Source organism: Pogona vitticeps, chromosome 3, assembly GCF_051106095.1.
Source record: "Pogona vitticeps strain Pit_001003342236 chromosome 3, PviZW2.1, whole genome shotgun sequence".
In the NCBI taxonomy this organism is placed as follows: Eukaryota; Metazoa; Chordata; class Lepidosauria; order Squamata; family Agamidae; genus Pogona; species Pogona vitticeps.
Genome location: NC_135785.1, coordinates 173309225 through 173328639, shown reverse-complemented (window position 1 = coordinate 173328639; position 19415 = coordinate 173309225). Strand labels below are relative to the sequence as shown.

The following is a 19415-nucleotide window of genomic DNA, read 5'->3' as shown; positions in this document are numbered from 1 at the left end:
GGCAGATTGGAGTTGCAATTCAATGATATTTGAATGGCCGCCTATTCCCACCCACAGAAGGCAGCAGCATATACATGTGTGCCAGAGTTTTGATGCAGTCTCTCCTCCCAGCAGCTGCTCTGTTCTAAAGCCCCTTCACCTCAAGTGGTGGCAATGGTGAAAACAGGACATATTTACCCCCAAAGTACAGTACAGTGGTGCCTCGCTTGACAAGGATAATCCATTCCGTTCAAATCGCTGTTAAGCGAAATCCTCGTCAAGCGAAATGAAAAAGCCAATTGAAACACACTGAAAACCGCTCAATGCATTCCAATGGGCGAAATACCTCAGCGTCCAGCGAAGATCCTCCATAGGGCGGCCATTTTTTGGTGCCTGTAATGCGAGGAATCCGTCCTAAGCACAGCAGGGAGCCATTTTAAACAGCGGGTGGCCATTTTGAAACCCGACGATCAGCTGTTTTCTGATCGTCATAAAGCAAAAGATCGGTTCCCGAAGCAGGGAACCAATCATCGTGAAGTGATTTTTCCCATTTAAAACATCATTTTGCAATTGCAAAAACTTCATCGTTAAGCGATTTCCTCGTCTAATGAGGTAATCGTCAAGCAGGGCACCACTGTACACAACATGCCATAAAGGTAATATTTGATACTTATATACTGGCCATTCTTTGTATCAGACACAGGAATATGTAAAGTTGGTGTGTTACACCAACTCTTTCCAGGCTCTATGAGCTCATATTGAGGCCAGATCTGCCATTGAAAATCCCACAAACCAAAGCAAAAAGCAAAGCGTGCTGCTTATGTACCGCCCCATAGTGCTTCAAGCACTCTCTGGGCAGTTTACAAGTTGATTATGCAGGCTACACATTGCACCCCCCCCCAGCGAGCTAGGTACTCATTTTACTAACCTCGGAAGGAGAGAAAGCTGAGTCAACCTTGAGCCGGCTACCTGGGATTGAACCCTGGGTGGTGAGCACAGTTTTGGCTGCAGAACAGCAGTTTAACCACTGCGCCACGAGGCTCAAATTCCAATCCTAGACTTCTCACTTAGAAACAGAGGGCCATTCACTGTGGAGGCTTCTACAATTTTTATAACTTTGTCATAAATCACTAGTTTGGATATTGTTATTTTAAAGGTTCTGTCGAATGCATTATAATGATCTCGAGCTGTATGAGTCATTTACTGTAAAGTAAGTGCACCGCGGGACTGCTGTGCTAATGCAATGCCACAGCTTGTGGCATTGCTTCAGCAGCATAAGCTGTGGCATCACATCACACAGAATGGTGTCTGAAACAGAGAAGTATGCAACCAATATTGCTCTCACTTCTACGGCATAGACACTACAGCTATCCTGACATGTCAGAATTGTCCAATACAGCAAAACAACATCATGCAAAGCCATTATTAGTCACAAAGGCAGGCAGAACTGGAAATTACCCACATACTAACAATTGAGTCTTCTGGCCACCACACAAAATTCTCACCTCAGTACAAAATGGGCAAAGTGCCACCCTCCAGATGCTACAGGACTGCAACTCCCAGCATTCCTCATAATGGTCCGTGCTGATTAAGGCTGGTTGGAGTTGTAGTGCAATAACATCCAAAGGGCGGGACTTTGCCCATTCTTGTCTAACTAAATGAGCATGTGTCTGGTATTTTAAGGTCCTGATACTCACATAAAAAGCCCTTCACTGTTTGGGACCTCGTCACTTGCCGGAGTTCATCCACCAGCACCACTGGATCTGTTCAGTCAATGCTCCTCCAGGTGATCACACCAAAGAGGCCAAGAAAACATCAACTAGAAGCTGGGCCTTTTTTGTGGCGGTGCTCATCCTCTGCTGAGTAGCGCTACCTCTGGCCCCCTCTCCCTGCCTGTCTTTAAAAGGCTGCTCCAAACACAGATGAGTTTGATGGCAGCCTCCTATGATTCCCTTTGCCAATGTCCTACTACTCTATTCTATTCTTTTTTGAAGCACTCTGCCACCTGTGTCTGTATTTGAGATGTCCTTCCTATTTTATTTTATTTTTACCATTATTTGGTTTATTGTCCATTTGCTTGTTTGGCTTTACCTTGTTCACCACCCAGAATAGTACATCTGCACTAATGGGGCAGTACGGAAATGAATGAAAAATAGATTCTTTTATTACAGGTCATAATAGGCTTAGAGTTTACATATAATAGCACAGTCCGAGTGCCTACCTAACTGGCCTTAGGATCCTGGAACAGCCTCACCAGCATAATCTAAGTTTGGTGCAAACAACAAAGAAGCAATCCCTGACAGTAAATTCTATTGTAATTAGTGTTTTGTCACTGTGAGAATAGCACACAGAGAAGTTGGTTGGAGGGAAGGTGAAGAGAAAGACTAAAGCCTACACAGCTGTTGGCAGTAGGCCTGTGGAAAATTATCCATTCTATATTTTTATCTTCCAAAAAGGACATGTTTATGAGGGGGGAAGCGTGTGTCTGGTTCACTGTCAAAAGTTGGAAGACATCATTTCTCATTTATCTGGCTCCGCTAAGCTTAACTATCCATTTTTCCAAAATACTGAGTCATTCCCCTGCATCACCAGGTTTCTTTGATTCCTCTGGAAATGTGATTACTTGACCTTAAGCGTGAGGATACAGGAAGTCAGCATTTACACCCCTGGTTCACACACAATTACTCTGCTGATTTTTCCATACATTGTAGTGCAAACACTGTCAATTTATCTTACTCTCTAGGAATGCCTCATCTGGTCAAAACCTATTTTAAAACACCCCCCAACAGAATACAAACACATGGAAAAAGATGAATATCCCAAGGCCCCCAAATGAATTAAGAATTACTCAGTGCATCAGTTTCAAAGAGAAAACTGCTTTGTCTTCTAAAAATTTCAGCTAGGCTATATAACACCAGACATTTTGAAACAGTAAAAGCCCATTAGAACCATTTCTCATTAAAGATTCACCTCAACATTTGAGGTTGCTTTTTATAGCACTGTGCATTAGCAGCTGAAAAAATGTAACAGCAAGTACAGTACTTCGCTTGGCAAAATCAGCGCATCCTGACTGCACTGATATGATAACTGAATAAACCAGATTTTCTGTTGTATTTATCTAAAGCAGTAGAAACGATTGTGAACAGAAAAATCCCAGTCTTTTCTAAACTGCAACCCTCTAGGTGTTTAGACTCAAACAACCCATCAGCCCACTAAGCACGGGCAAATGTCAAGAGTAATGAGTAAAAGGTAAAGGTAAAGGTTCCCCTTGACAATTTTTGTCCAGTCGTGTTCGACTCTAGGGGGCGGTGCTCATCCCCGTTTCCAAGCCACAGAGCCAGCGTTTTGTCCAAAGACAATCTTCCGTGGTCACATGGCCAGTGCGACTTAGACACGGAACACTGTTACCTTCCCACCAAAGTGGTCCCTATTTATCTACTTGCATTTTGCATGCTTTCGAACCACTAGGTTGGCGGGAACTGGGACAAGCGACTGGCGCTCACTCCGTCGCGTGGATTCGATCTTATGACTGCTTGGTCTTCTGACCCTGCAGCACAGGCTTCTGCGGTTTAGCAGCCCCAAAACATCTGGAGGGTACATGGATGGGAAAGGCACCAACAAGATCCTATTTCAGCTCATATGAGCCCATCAGTTGATAAACTCATGGATTCATTCGATAGTAAGGAACACAAAAGGTTTTTATTGCCTCAACCACCAGCCACCAGATTAAAATGGACTAAATAATGCATACCTAAAGATCCAAGCTGGGCAGCAATGAATCAAGACAGACACAGCAGGTACAGCAGTATAAGATTTAAGTGTGGGTTTTTTTTGTTCTGATGACCTGGAGCTTCATATGGTTAAGGCCGACTGACGGTCTTTGCTGAAGTAGTCCCCTACTACCTGGCCATTTGTCTGGGAAGGATGCATTTCATTACCTGTCCCGTTTACCAAAGTACTAAATCGGTACCTGAAGCTCATCAAATCTGCCTGCTCTTTTCTTATTCCTGAGGGGTTAAACAGCACTTCTCCTCGAGGGCTATACCCCACAATCTGTGATAAAGACAGGTTTATCATAGCACATTTTGCTTATTCCAGTGCATGGCAATTTTAATTCTTGAAGCTACTAAGAGGTAAATTATTGGATCTTTCAATAACGTGCAATTATCTGGCTCTCAAGGAGACTGAGCGAGGCCAGCTACGGGTCAAAGCTTGGTCCGCGTCCATTAATTTTCAATTCAAAAATTCAAGCAGGGTTGAGATGTCTACTAATGACAGTTAGCAACAGCTACGTAACTCCTGAGCTGAAGCACCAGCTGCAAAGGTCCCCCCTGCAGTGAGTGTCTCCCCTGGAGGGACTAGACTGTTTGCAATCTTCCCCCCCCCCCCCCCCAGTTTGGAAAACCCACAGAGGCATAGAGAATTGGCCTCCATCCTGGAGAAAATAGGGATGACCTCATGGGCACAGTCATACACCTGACATTGCCCAGTCCACAGAGGGGCTGATGGTGAGAGATCTCCCCCACCCACCCCAAATAAAGATGCTGTCATTACCTTGCAGCATCCTCCTCAAGTAGCAGTTTCACAAACTGTCTGGGAATGTGAAGAGAGAGCAGGCTCTCAGCCATTTGCTCCAATATCCTCAGATGGTTTCCATCGGTGGTGGGGAAACGATACATCCGGCAAATGGCCCCTCCAAACACTAAAACATTAAAAGACTTCCATCATTTGATGAACATCATATGCACCCAGGCAAGACAAAATCCATTGTTCTCACAGAGACTGGCGAAACGTTAGGAAGAACAACCTTCAGAATACGGCCAAAGAGCCCGAAAAACCCACAACAATCCATTGTTTTTTGCTAATTCAACTGAAGTTCAGAATGTTCACATACTCTATTATCTCTTAATGTACAGAATGCGGGATGCTTCTATATCCTAGTGCAGTGGTTCTTAACCTTTGTTACTTGGATGTTTTTGAACTGCAACTCCCAGAAACCCCAGCCAGCACAGTTGGTGGTGAAGGCTTCTGGGAGTTGCAGTCCAAAACTCCTGAGTAACCCAAGGTTAAGAACCAGTGTCCTAGTGTTACCGCCTATAAAAGAGCACAGGTTATGCCTAGAAAAAATTGTCACCTGAAATCATCACCAGTTAAGGAAAGATTATACTGGGAATGGGCAAAACCCACTCTAGGATAACGTGGTGGGTCTCTGGTAATTTGTTGTTGTTGTTGTTGTTGTTGTTGTTGTTGTTGTTGTTGTTGTTGTTGTTGTTGTTGTTGTTGTTGTGTGAGATCAAGTCACCTCCGACACATGGCAACCCTATCCAGTAGGCTGGATAGCTCAGTTTAGCTATCTAGCTGTGGAGCCAGAGGTGGGGAGTTCGATTCCCCACTGTGCCATCTCTGAGAAAAGCCAGCCAGTGTGACCTCAGGCAAGTTACACAGTCCCAGGGCACCCCCAAAAGAAGGGAATGGTAACCATCTCTGTGTATTCACTACCTGGAAAACCCTGAAAAGTCTTGCCAAAATCACAATTGGCTTCATGGCACATTAAAATGACCAAACTTCAAAATATCCTGTCTTCAACAGCCCTGCTCAGCTCTTGTAAACTCAGGCTGTGACTTCCTTTAGCGAGTCAATTCATCTCATATTTGGTCTTCCTCTTTTCCTGCTGCCTCCAACTTTTCCTAGCATTATTGTTTTTTCCAAAGAATCTTGCCTTCTTATGCTGCGCCCAAAATATGACAGCCTCAGTTTTGTAATTTTTGCCTCCAGAGAAAGCTGAGCGTTCACTCAATCTAGGATCCACTTGTTCATCTTTCTGGAAGTCTACGGTACCTGCAAAGCTATCTTCCTGTGCCATATTTCAAATGAGATATTTTTTCTCCTGTCAGTTTTCTTCACTGTGTAGCTCTCACATCCATACATAGTGATTGGGAATACAAGAATGTGGATGACTTTGGCACTGGTCTCCAGTGACACATCCTTACACTTGATGATATTTTCTAGTTCCTTCATTGCTCCTCATCTGAGTCTCAGTCTCTGGTTTTCTTTGCTGCAATCTCTATTTGGATTGGTGATTGAAGCAAGGTATACAACATTTTTCACTATTACAATTTCTTTATTATCAGCATTAAAGTTACATAGTTCTTCCGAAAGGCATGATTTTTGTCTTCTTAATGTTCCACTGCAGTCCTGTCTGGCACTTTCTTCTTTCATTTTTATTAAAAGTCATTCAGGTCATTGCTGCTTTCTGCATATCTCAAGGTATTGATGTTTCTTCCAAGAATTTTCACCCCTTCTTCATTTGAATCTAGTCTGGCTTTCTGTATGACATAATGTGCAGATTGAAGAGATAAAATGCACTCTTCTCTGACACCTTTGCCTATTCTTTCTCTCCATATTCTGTAGCTTCTTGTCCACAATACAGATTATGGATCAGAACAATCAAGTGCTGAGGCACCCCCATTTCTTTCAGAACAACCTGCAACTTCTCATGATCCACACAATCAAAGGCTTTGCTGTAGTCTATGAAACATAGATTATCTTTTTGGCATGCTCCAGAAGCCAGCAGATCTTTGCACGATATTCTTGCATCCCTTTTTTGAATCCAGCTTGAACATCAGGCAGTTCTCGTTCTGTACAAGGTAAAGGCCTTTGTTGCAACACCTTGTGCATAATTTGATTGCACAGGAAATTAAGCAAGGGTCCTATATAATTACTGGACACCTTGGCAATTCCTTTTTGGGGACTGGAATTTATATTGAATATTGCCAAACTGTTGTTTTCTTTTCCATATTTGTTCACATGTTCTTGTGAGGATTTCAACAGATTCAGTCTCTGCCATTTGAAATGTAGCTGTATCTCATATACTCCTGGTGATTTATTTCTTCTCTGAGCTTTCAGAGCAGCTTTCACTTCACTTTCTAGAATTGCAGGCTCTTCATCACAAGATTCCTCTTGAAAGCAGCTTGTTATCCTTTCATGTCTTCTGTAGAGTTCTTCAATATGTTGTTTCCACCTTGTCTTTATTTTTTCCTGGTCAAATAGTGTGATTCCCTGCTGGCCATTTAGCACTCGTAATCTAGACTCAAATTTCCCATTGATTTCTTGGATCTTCTTCTTCTCCTCCTTTTCTTTGAACTCACTGCAATCGTTTTTTTTTTTGTCTCTATATGGTTTTACAATCGTGGAAAAAAAAGCCAGGGAGGAGGGGGAGGCTAGGCAAGAATGTTTTTTAAAAAAATTATAGTCAATGGGATGAAATTATTCAAATAAAATAGAAAAATGAAACATGAATTTGATGCAATACCCCTTATAAAACTATCTGCTCAAAATAGGATAGTACATTTCCAATTAGGATAATAGAGTTTAAAAACCTAGGGATGCATTGTAATACTAAAGCCAGTTGATTTACACAAAAATATACACAATAACAAAGGAGGTGTACTGTGAACATTCACAGAAAACATCACCTGACATTAACAGACATTAATCTTTGTCTTTTTCAGCGGCATTTTAAAAACAGCATGATAGTCACGTCATAACACCTAAATCAATAACATAGGATACCAAACACTTCAGTGTCTAGTTTATGGAGCTGCAGGAGGTACGTATATTCCCCTCAACATTTGAATTATTAGGTACTGGCAAATTGTTAATAAGCTATGCTTCTCTCTAGCACCATTCAAACCTCCTATGAAAGTACAGTAAATGGCAGTTTTCCCAACAATCAGGATGCTAAGAGCATTCCACTAGAACCACTGACAGAAATGTAAAATAAAAAGAATTTTATTTGTGTGGAATGGGAGTAGATTTGTGTGCATCAATACCACTGGCATAAAGAGCCTTGTGGCAAGTGGTTAAACGGTAGTATTGCAGCCAAAACTCTGCTCACAGCCCGGGTTCATTGCCAGGTATCCGGCTCAAAGTTCACTCAGCTTTCCATCCTTCCAAGGTTGCCACCTTGCTGGTGTGTGTGTGCAATGTGTAGCCTGCATAATTAAATTGTAAACCTCTCAGAGAGTGCTTTAAGTGCTATGGAGCGATATATAAGCAGCACCTTTTTTTTTTGCTTTGCTTTGTCAATAATGTCGCCAAAATTTCAGTAACTTCTTGTCCTATGAACAAACAAAAATCCCAACAAAGCTATTGATTTTTCTACTGGAGCACATTTTTGTCCCAGCCAATGTAACTTAAAGGTAAAGGTAAAGGTTCCCCTTGACAATTTTTGTCCAGTCGTGTTTGACTCTAGGGGGCGGTGCTCATCCCCGTTTCCAAGCCATAGAGCCAGCGTTTGTCCAAAGACAATCTTCTGTGGTCACATGGCCAGTGCGACTTAGACACGGAACACTGTTTACCTTCCCACCGAGGTGGTCCCTATTTATCTACTCGCATTTGCACGCTTTTGAACCGCTAGGTTGGTGGGAGCTGGGACAAGCGACGAGAGCTCACTCCATCAAATGGATTTGATCTTACGACTGCTGGTCTTCTGACCCTGCAGCACAGGCTTCTGCGGTTTAGCCCGCAGCGCCACCACGTCCCTCATGGTTTAACTTAATGTAACTTACTGTAACAAAAAACAACTACACTGTTCCATGCTGTTATTAACCAGAATGGGACATTCACTGTAGTGAAGTGAAACATTAGTAAGATACTCCGGTTGTCAGGAAGCAGGCCCCACTTGGAGCAAACTTCCTTGGTTTTCTCTCCTTTCCCCTAATCCAATGCTTCCCAACCTTGGGTCCCCAAACATTCTTGGACTGCAACTCCCAGAAATCCTGGCCAGCATAGCTAGTGGGGAAGGCTTCTGGGAATTGCAGTCCAAGAAACCCTGGAGACCCAAGGTTGGGAACCACTGACCAAATCAGTCAGCATTCTGGGGCATTGAGCAAACATATTGTTTGTTGGGCTGTTTTGGATATTCTGCCCAAACTCCTAAAGTTCTCCATCTCCTGCAAACCTCAGTGCTGTCCCAAGCCACCCACATCCACTCTTGGATATGAGTGGTCCCTTTTTGGCTACAGAAGATAGTTTAACTGGACTATCCAAGTGCACAATGAAAAACATAAGGAGCTGCTTACCAGATTTCAGCAACGCATCTTTCCGCAGTGAAGCATATTTGGATCGGATTCCTAAAGACTCTGTTAAATTTTCATCAACTGGCAGCACAGTCTTAAAAAAAAGAGAGAGAGAGAGCACAAAATGTGAAATTTCATCATCCTCTCTTTATAAAACATTATCACAATTGAGCAATGAACAATTAGAACATCTGGCATACCCACTAATAATTTTAACAGGATTTGCTGCCTTTGGGAAGGTAAGAACAAACATGTAACAAAAAAATTTTACATTAGCCTACAGCATATAAAATCAGAACTAAATTTTGATAGGTTATTCATATATCCTTTAACAGTGAATCATAATAATGTAGGGGGCGGGAGGAATCAGCAATATTCCTGGACTATTATATGGTTCTGAGGTTCATTCTAGACCAGTGGATCCCAACCTTTAGTAACCCAGAAGTTCTTTGACTAAAACTCCCAGAAGCCTTCACCATCAACTGTGCTGGTTAGAGATTCTGGGAACTGCAGTCGAAGAACACCTTGGTTATCCAAAGTTGAGAACTACTGGTCTAGATCATAACAAACATTTTAGACCATATCAAAACAAAAAGTAACTCCTCTATCTGAAAAAAAAGTTAGCCTGAATCTCTGGCCTGAAAAACTACGTGCCAATTCACACACTAGGATTTTGTACCATCTAAAGAAATCTCCTATGCAAGGAGAACAGGCTCATTATAAGAAGTGAATAATTTATTTTTATTTATTTATTTATTTTTGGACTTATATACTGCCCCATAGCGCTACAAGCACTCTCCGGGCGGTTTACAATTTTTAATTATACAGGCTACACATTGGCCCCCCAGCAAGCTGGGTACTCATTTTACCGACCTCAGAAGGATGGAAGGCTGAGTCAACCTTGAGCCGGCTACCTGGGATTTGAACCCCAGGTTGTGAGCACAGTTTTAGCTGCAATACAGCGTTTTAACCACTGCGCCACGAGGCTCTTCTAATAAACACAGTCAGCTGCAAACTCTTATGATCTTAGTTGCTGGCTTGGTACAATCGTGAGGGTTACTGGTAGCCGTAGCCAGGATTGTTTCATTTACAGATTGTGTTTGCCCTGGAGGGCGGGCTAAGCTACTGAGAGGGCAGATGGGCGGGGTTGCAGGAACTATCCACAGGGTGTGCTGGTAGCAGATGGAGAAAAGGACACTGGGGAGGATGTGGGTCATAGCTTTTGGCAAACAGCACTGCCTGGAGACTGAGCCTGTACACACTCACCCTTCCATTAATAGTGTCAGGAGACCGAGTAACGGGAGGCCTTTGGTCTGTTTTTTCTTCCATTTGCCATCCTATGACTGTAATGTTTCCAACACGATCACTTTCAGCAGATCTGCAATGCACACACATTCTGGCTGGGATCAATTTGACAGAATTATACCATTCAGTCCTACACACAGTGTGGTTGCGGTCCCGAACCCTGACAGTAGCCTCTGCCTGTAAACTCACATAAATGGTTCATGTTCAAGTCCAAGATATAAACTGAAGATCAGGATTCGGCACTGGACCAATTACTGTACATTATATTTTAATTACATAATTAAAATATAAGGATATAGATATGCATACATGTATATTAAGAAATGATTTTAATGTGCTATGAACCAAGGGCAACAGCATAGGAAAAAAGTATTATAGCAGAATTGTAGTTTTGCAGCAGGCACTTTTAAAAAGGGAGGAAAGGGAGATGCAGCCCACAGAAGCATGGAGGATGATGGAAAATTGGACAGGTAGGATATTCAGATCTTCTGCAGTTGCTACTGACATTGGGCAAAATCCTGTTTTTTAGAGTAGTACATTGCTACACTGCACTAGAGTAGGCCCAACAAATCAGTGGGGATTTGGTGAGGCCACTCCCCTATAGTTCTATTAATTCAAATGGTCCTACTCTAAGTGTGACTTACTTTAACAGTTCATTGCACTAGAACTTCCACAGGAGCTGCTTTATCAAATCTTTATTGATTCTATGGGCACACTCTAGTGCAATGTACTACATTAAGGAACAGAATTTTGGTCATTGTTTGTACCCTAGATCTTTAAAGAAAGCATGTAATTATAACTTTTAACACCCTTCGTGTATTTTGCTGGATAATGCCCCCAGAAGAAGGGAATGTTAAATCACTTCTGTGTACAATCTACCTAGGAAATCCTGGAAAAGTTTGCCATAAGTTGTGATGGATTTGATGGCACACTATTATTATTATTATTCAAAAATACCAGACATAGTCAATCAAAAGTATAAAAACATTGACTAGTACTATACAACAGATACAAGTTTTAACCAAATAAATTGCTGCAGTATGTATGCTGTTCCTAATATTGCTGTTTTTGTAGCTCTGGTGATGTTATTTCTGAGATCTGCAACTGCTTATAATACTGTATGAAATTTCTTGATATTGTTCCTAAGGCCCCAGTGACAATGGGGACCACTGAAGTGTGTTTTATCCACAAGCGAGATGTTTCGAATTGCAATGTCAATGATCCAGACATTTCTTTATTTTATTACTACTATGTCTGGTGTATTACCGTATTTTTCTGTGTATAAGACACTACTTTTTCCTAAAACCATTACACTAAAAATTGAAAGGCGTCTCGCACGATGAAATAAGCAAAGAACATGGAGAGAACAAAACAGCCTGTACCTAGCCTCTGTAAACAGGCTTCCTTCAATCACGAGGCTCAGTTGCCTCCCATTAGGAGGCTTAGCTTCCTACAGTCCGGAGACTTAGCTTCCTCCAATCATGAGCCTTATGGAACTGATGTAAGCTGATGCTGAACAAACCAATTCAAACACACCTCATTAGAGATGGAGCCTATAGGTTCAGATGCAACAGGGACTTGTAATGTCTGAGCATTCTGAGCTCAAAGGCTGAAGATTGAATACGCAAAGCTAAGTTTTCCTAATTTTTGGGTTAGATTAATTTTTGGGGGGTGTCTTATAAATGGAAAAATACGGTATGTTCAAGGTGTCTGGATCTGGAAACCCCACAAAATTTTGACTCCTTCATTTTCTAACACCTTCTCTACTTGATGTTCTCATGGGTTTTTGGTGGTTGGCAAATTATATCTTTTCCGTAATGACTAGTGCATTAATTTTGCCATTCTATCATGTCTAATTTTGTAATCTGTTTGCACAGTCTTTGGACATTCGCAGACGAGGTGTGATACAGTTTTGTCTTTTTCTCGGCAGTGTAAACAATTGCTATTAGCACTGATTCCTTGAGTCTTAGTTTTCATCATATTGGTTTGGAGTGCTTGTTCTTGTGCAGCAAAAATCAAGCCTCTGTTTTATCATCATCTTCAACAGCATGTTGTTGTTTGTTATGGCAATTCCTGTTCTTGCAAATGATTGCTTATTAATTTTATGAACTTTTGTTTGAAAGATTATTTCAACTATTACTTTGTCCAGTGTACTGAATTCCCCCTCAGGAAAAATGGCGAGAGAGGAAGAGGAGGAAAAGGTTGACATGGATAGCTATGAGCAAATGGAGTTATATGTGCATAGCTTTAGTTTCCATTTGGAGTAAAGGCAAAAGGATTAAACTAAAACACGATGAGACTTTGAATAAATGTATGTGCAGTCAGTTTAAAAGAAAGAACAGCAATACACTGCTACTGGGAAAAATTACATATAATTATGGAATCCACTTCCAAGTAAAAGCTCTGCCGATAAAATCTTGAAAAACTTGGCCAAGCACAAATGTTATCTACATATAGCATGAATATATTTATATTTATTCAGGATCGGAGAGAGCTGAATAGATTCATACTCATGTACTTACTCAAATTTAAATCAGTTATTTTTCAAGATAGTTTGAAAGTCATTTTCATCTCTAGCACAGTCATCAAAAATGTACTACAGTACAGCTGCCATTCTCAGTGGGAGACATACTGCCCCCTGCCCCCCACAAGCACATTTGAAGGGGGCCATAGACTGGAAACAAATTTTCACATACCATCTCATAGGGTTTGTTATGTGACTCACACAATCCTGCTTTGGCCCATATTTCTTTCTTATTATGTTTATGGCCGTCGCCAAAAATAGGTTGACAGAGGCTGCAATACAGTAGAGTATTGTATAATATGTGTGCTTAATAGCAGCATATCACTTGCAGGTTCAGATCAAAGCTTTGGAAAGCCACTCTCTCTCTTTTTTTTTTTAAACTTGGACTGCAGCAATGTCCACCAATATGGCCACTGGTCAGCAACCAGGCAGATTAAAGGATTCCATGAGCTGCTGTCAAGAAGAAGCACCTTTTCCAAGCCCTGGCTCTGAAAATGCAGCAGTGCAAAATGAGCTTGTGGAAGAATAAAAATAACAACAAAGATACTGTACACAGTGAATGGACTTTTCCAAAGACATGGCCGTCTCCCAAGCCTCTTGCATTCATGACTTTGAGTGCATTCTAACAAAGGTAATGCAGTTCTTACAGGTAATGTGTATTTATGATTTTTAGTGATAAAAGGAAGCTATATATTGAGGAAACTGCAGTATTTCCACCTCATCCCTACAGCTGAGCCTTAACAGCACATTTGCAAATTGAAGTCTCACTATTCCATATAAGCCACAAAGAAGGTCTTGGGGCACCAACCACAACTCTGCCTATCCAGGTATCTTCCACCGGGTTTATCTGACAATATATAAACATTAGTCTGAATGCTGCACAGCAAAGATACAGCTTCAATGTTGTGCTTCATCAGAGATGTGCTAACAAGTAGCATCGGAAAAGCTCTGACCTACACCAGATTGAAAGAACTGAGCCAGCAAAGAGACTGAGATCCTAGCTTGAGCAGCTTAAATGGAAACTAGGCACTCAGCTGGCCCTGGCCCACACTGCACGGCGGTCAATCGGATTGCCCAGTGCAGGAAAAAGAAATACTTGACAATCCATCTAGTGATGCCAAGCACCCAGAATGCCTGTCACCTGTAAACTGGCTGCTGGTTTCCCTTTTGTTCTTCTGCCCTGCAAAATGTGGCCCTTCAGCGAGACAGTGAGCTCATGCCTGTCCTAAACTTAAATAGTTCTATTTATCTACTTTGAAAAATAGTACAGCCATTTAAACACATACAGTAAAAATTAGAAAACAGTGTACAGTATTTTTAAAAGTACTTGTCTCAATGAGACTACCACATCAAGACTAGAAAAAATGTTGAAGTTCTAATATTGATTTATTCTGTTTTAAAACAAAATTAAAAGGCATCTGTACAATATCTGCTTCAGCATTTGTAACTTAAAACTAGGAATGAAATTTGTTGAACCTGGATGAAAATAACACCGCCACCCAAGTTTAAACAATTTTAGTTATAGGGAGTTAAATGGCCTGGATTTTTGATAACCAGTACAGATGTGGCCCCCTGTCTGTAAATGGAATAAAATTCAGTACAAACCTTAGTGTTAAATGTAACCTATGGTTCTTCTCCTTTAGTACCTCCTTAACAGTGAACATCACAGAACCCAATAAATACATCTGAAACAGACAAGCACAGTTATTACAACAGACATTTGAATAACCTCTATGACTTAATTGTGACTTGTGACACTCCTGTCTACCTGTCATCTCTTTCTTTCTCCCTCTCTGACTTAATACAAACAATCATCCTAAGCCAAAATGCACTAACCATAAGTGAGAACCTAAATTATGGACTGAGCTCCCCCCCCCCCAACAAAAAAAAGGACAATCCAAGTATGGTTTACAATGGCACACCTGTTTTCATTTCCTATTTTCTGCTACTCAAGTCTACAGTTCCACCTACATCTGCAGGACTGAACAATCTCTGAAGAAGACCAATGGCCATAAATTAAGACTAAAGATGCACATGCATTTCTCAGATCATGTTGGTTCATCCTTGGGACAAACAGATGTTTAGCGGTTCTCAGCCCCTCCTGTGGCAAGCGTCCACTCAGAGGCAGCGCTTGGCGGAGGTGAGGCAGGGAAGCAGCCTCTGAGTGGACACCTGCCAGAGGAGGCGGGGCTGGCAACTGCCAAACATCTGTTCATTCAAAGAATGAACTGGCATGAACCGATGGTTCATGCCCATCTCTATTTAAGACCATGATTACTGATTCTGCTTTGCTCGAAAATCATAAATGACACCTTGTCAATTCAGAGGTCACATCACATGACAGCTAGATTTTCTTAATCATGTTCTAGTGTTATGCACTCTCTCTGTGTGTAAAATGTCTATATCCAATGTTAATATATTGAACACTTGTTTTTTGGAAAAGAGTATGGGATGTTCTTATTAAGAACAGAAATGCTTGTTACCTTTTCTGGCAGCATGATAAAAAGAAGGAATGTTAACCATAATTATATGTAAAATGTCAACCATAATTTTTTTGCAAAGGATTAGATATAAAGATTCGCTTCTTTCATTAGACGATGCTGTCTTCAATTACAGAAAAGGAACCTTTAGATTCAAAACATATAAAGGTAACACCTGAATATTACATTAAGTAACTGGCATGTAGTTCCCTCTTTTAATTCTGAAAAGCAAATAGAGAATGCAAGCTGCAATACAGAGCAAAAGGAGTTTTAATTTTTCCATTCCCAAAAATACTCCACCCTGACTATTCCTGTCTGACAAAAGCAAACGGGGGCTTTTTTGGCTATCAGAACATGTCACTGGAAGCAGCAATTTTCAGTTGGGAAGGGAATATTTCAAATATTTCTTGCATCACATTATCCTGATCTTGTTCACCCCAGTGTTGATTTTTGATTAAAAGGAAAACGGATAGAAAGGTACAAATTATGTTTTAATGTAGACTGTAGTCTGACCTACCCAGATTCAAAAACAGGTTTAGAATATTTCCCAGCATTTAGCTTCTAACTTTCTAGGCAAAAAAGAATAAAGACTACAGTATTCTTCTGAAGGAGACTGAAAAATATAAATATGCAAAAGTTCATTTAAGATTTGAAGTAACAGGAATGGCAGATGTGTAGACTTACAGTTCCCTGAGATCTATCTTTAACATCGTATACAGAAAGTTTTATTTGTGTCATCTGATTTATGAGGGAATCTTGGAAAAAGGCAATACTGCTTAGAAAGATAGGATTGCTAGTTCCCTGTAAAGAAAGAAAAAAAAAAGAAACAGAAAAGTTAATGCAGGTAACTTGAAGCTAACCACTTGGCAGCGACAGTAACTATGCCATTACTTACCTCAATAATTTCTGTCTGCGCATGCTTTGTCCAGAATGCCTGAGGGGGTGTCGTAACACTCACTGCTACAAAACTATTTGGCTTTCTATCTAGCGAAGGAGTAAGCAGCTCGCTGCATGCTGTGGAAAATCAACCATGTCATTTAAAAACATATTAAGGCATTATAACGCACAAATATAGGACACAAAGGTGTAAGTGGAAAAGTATGCCCACTTCCCATTGGCCTGTCTTGCTGTGTATAACACAGGACAACCTTTGAGCCCAATATTATTATGATTTCACATCATCACTGTATAGAGTAACCCTGCTGTATAGCTCAACAGTTTAGGTATTTGGTTGTGGAAGCAGAGGTTGGCAGTTCAATCGCCCGGTGTGCCTCCTTGGCAGGGGCTGGACTGGATGACAAGACAGATTAGCGCTACAATTATTTGTGGAATACTGTACACAGACAATACAGAAAAGTTTCTACCTAAAACTGATTTGTGAGGAAAGTTTCAGAGGATTTACTGAGATCCACAAAAGTAGGGATGATATAATGATGTGTGCAAACAATGTTGCACATATTAAAGCTTAGGTACAATTTGGAATGAGATACAGTGGGGTCTAGACTTACGAACGGCTCGACATATGAACGTTTCGACTTACGAACCGCTCTCATAGGAATATATGGACTCGACTTAAACTTAGATTCGAGTTACAAACTCTTTTTTTCCTTTTTTTTTTTTAAAGCTAAGTCATCTTAGGTTAAAAGGAAAAAAGAAAAAAATATTCCCCCTCTAGTGGCAGAAGGCGGAATAGCAGCTTCCCATTAGTTTCTATGGACGAAAAGAGCAGATACGGATTAAATGGTTTTCGATGCATTCCTATGGGAAATGCAGATTTGACTTAAGAACTTTTCGACCTGAGAACTGCCTTCCAATACGGATTAAGTTCATAAGTCGAGACCCCACTGTAGATTTTGCAAGAAAAGGAAGGAAGGCAGGTGTCACATACAGCACTGATGGTACCTGTCTGTCATGGGTTTGGAGGGAAAGTTCCATCCTATGGGGAGTGGAAGGCGGGACATCAGGGGGGAGGAGCTGTACTGTATATATATGTGGAGCTTGTGTGGAGAGTGAGGAGTTGGAGTCTGTGTGTCAGACTGAGTACAACTGTTTGTCAGTTAGTACATACCTGATAGGTTCAGGTTTCTTTCTAGGTAGCCAGAACTGATAGGTTCAGGGTCTGTGCGTTACCTTAAAGGGTTCAGTGGGAACCAATCTGTTATATGCGTGTGTTTGGGGTTATGCCACGTTACATTATCCTATCTACCTGATTCTTTTATGTACCCTGTTTGTTATTTCAATAAACCTTGTTCTTTTATTTATTCAAATCCATTCCTGGTCTGTGTGACTCCTTATAGGGAATGGTTGGTGGCAGCATAACTACAGGGTGGCATACTCCAGTAGGTCTGGGGTTGTCACAGCAGGAAGGCAGTCAGTCAGTCAGTCAGTCAAGTGGCATTACGTGTGTTCAGGGACACAGCATCACAGACTGGATATGAAGGGGGTACAGTCAGAGTTCTCAATGGAAGGAGGAGGTCTTACAGGGTTGCAGAGGCTAGTGCTAGAAGAGCAGAAGCCATAAATGAGAATATAATAATCATGTGCTTGTGTCAATTCCAATTTAAGGCAACTTTTTTCAGCCTTTCTAGATACAGTTGATTATCTTTTTCTGAGGGCACTTTGGGGCTGTGCAACTTCCCCAAGACTAAACAGGCTGGCCCTTATCCTGGGAGGAGAACTGAATTCTTAACCTCTGGCTCCACAGGCAGATATCTAACTCACTGAGCTATCCAGCCAACATGGCTGAGGATATACTTAAGATACAGAGACTAAGAGAGGTGTGCCTATCTATACATGACTTCTTCCCACTGTTTCATTGTGATATATTTATAGTATCAGTAGTCCACTCTGAAAGAGTTCCTTTTCTTTTCTTTTAGCAGAAAATTGTTATAAATACAAATGGAAAGCTTTGCAAAGATTAATATAATTTAAATTTTTGAAGAGCTAAAAAGAAAAAACAATGGGGTAAGGCCAGAAACCAATTTCTCACAAAGAACCAAGGATTTGTACTGCATATCATGAGAAGCGACTTGCTATAAATCTGGCAAAGATGCAAAATATAATACCATTCACCAGGATATATTTGCCAGGGATGTGATCTTGCAGCCTCTGGTATTCTCAGAGAGAAACTGAGAAGAAGGGGGGGGGCTCCTCTTTTCTCCTTGCAAGGTTTTAATTTTCCTGAGAAATCCTGTGGGAACTCTTGCAGGATTTTGTGCGTGTCTCATGGTCATTTTTTTCTGGATGGTATGCCAAACTTTACAGGATTGTTGCAACTCCTGCAGAGAATATCATCTTTCCTGCAAAGCATTAACCTGGAATAGGGTAGAACGGGGGTCCCCAACCCCCAGTCCGTGGCCCAGTGCCGGTCCATGGGCTTCCTTGAACTGGGCCGCGGACACGGATCTCCGCCCCCCCACACGCATGCACGATGGGCGTGTCGTGCTCACAGGTGGGCGTGTCACGCTCATGGGTGGGCGTGTCACGCTTGCCGGTGGGCATGTCGCGCTTGCAGGCATGCGCATGAGCATGACACGCCCCTCCACAAGCGCAACATGCCTACCCTGCAAGCATGACACACACACCCCACGCACGGAGTCCACACACCCCGACCGGTCCGCGGTCCAAAAAAGGTTGGGGACCGCTGGGGTAGAACAAACACAACGCTACACAAGACTCTTTAACAAGGAAAAGAAGGCTAGGGGGTTTCATTTTCATGTGGGGCTGGAAAATCTCAGGGATGCTGGGAAGCCTCAGTGGGGAGCCTTGGCATAGCAGAACTCAGAAATCATTCAGCACAAGAAATTTCTGAGTACCCTTCACACACCTAGGATTCACTAGACTTTTAGGAGGGCACGGAGGAGGGGACATTCTCCATATATTGTTGGAACAAATCTCTCACCAGCTCCATTTCCACTTTTATTTTTAAAAACTGTGGAGAAAATAAAAGGCATGCTTCTGAAACTACTTACCTAAACTGAATTCCAGAATTGGCTCATCTGGGTCCTGGATGTTTCCTACAAAGAACAAAATGTAGCCTAAGTTCAG

At 41.6% G+C, this 19415-nt stretch overlaps 1 protein-coding gene across 15 annotated transcripts in view; it reads right to left on the bottom strand.

The window, feature by feature from the left end:
* The window catches only part of INPP4A (inositol polyphosphate-4-phosphatase type I A), a 117126-nt gene that overhangs the window by 48128 nt on the left and 49583 nt on the right, over positions 1-19415 (bottom strand). For all 15 annotated transcript variants that reach the window (XM_020809566.3, XM_020809571.3, XM_078390333.1 and 12 more), the window contains exons 4-10: positions 19340-19384; positions 16264-16382; positions 16053-16169; positions 14494-14573; positions 10326-10437; positions 9063-9153; positions 4534-4681 (exon numbers count right to left, since the gene is read on the bottom strand). In XM_020809566.3, the coding sequence (XP_020665225.3) occupies positions 4534-4681; positions 9063-9153; positions 10326-10437; positions 14494-14573; positions 16053-16169; positions 16264-16382; positions 19340-19384 (712 nt within the window). The remainder of the gene's footprint in view (positions 1-4533; positions 4682-9062; positions 9154-10325; positions 10438-14493; positions 14574-16052; positions 16170-16263; positions 16383-19339; positions 19385-19415) is intronic.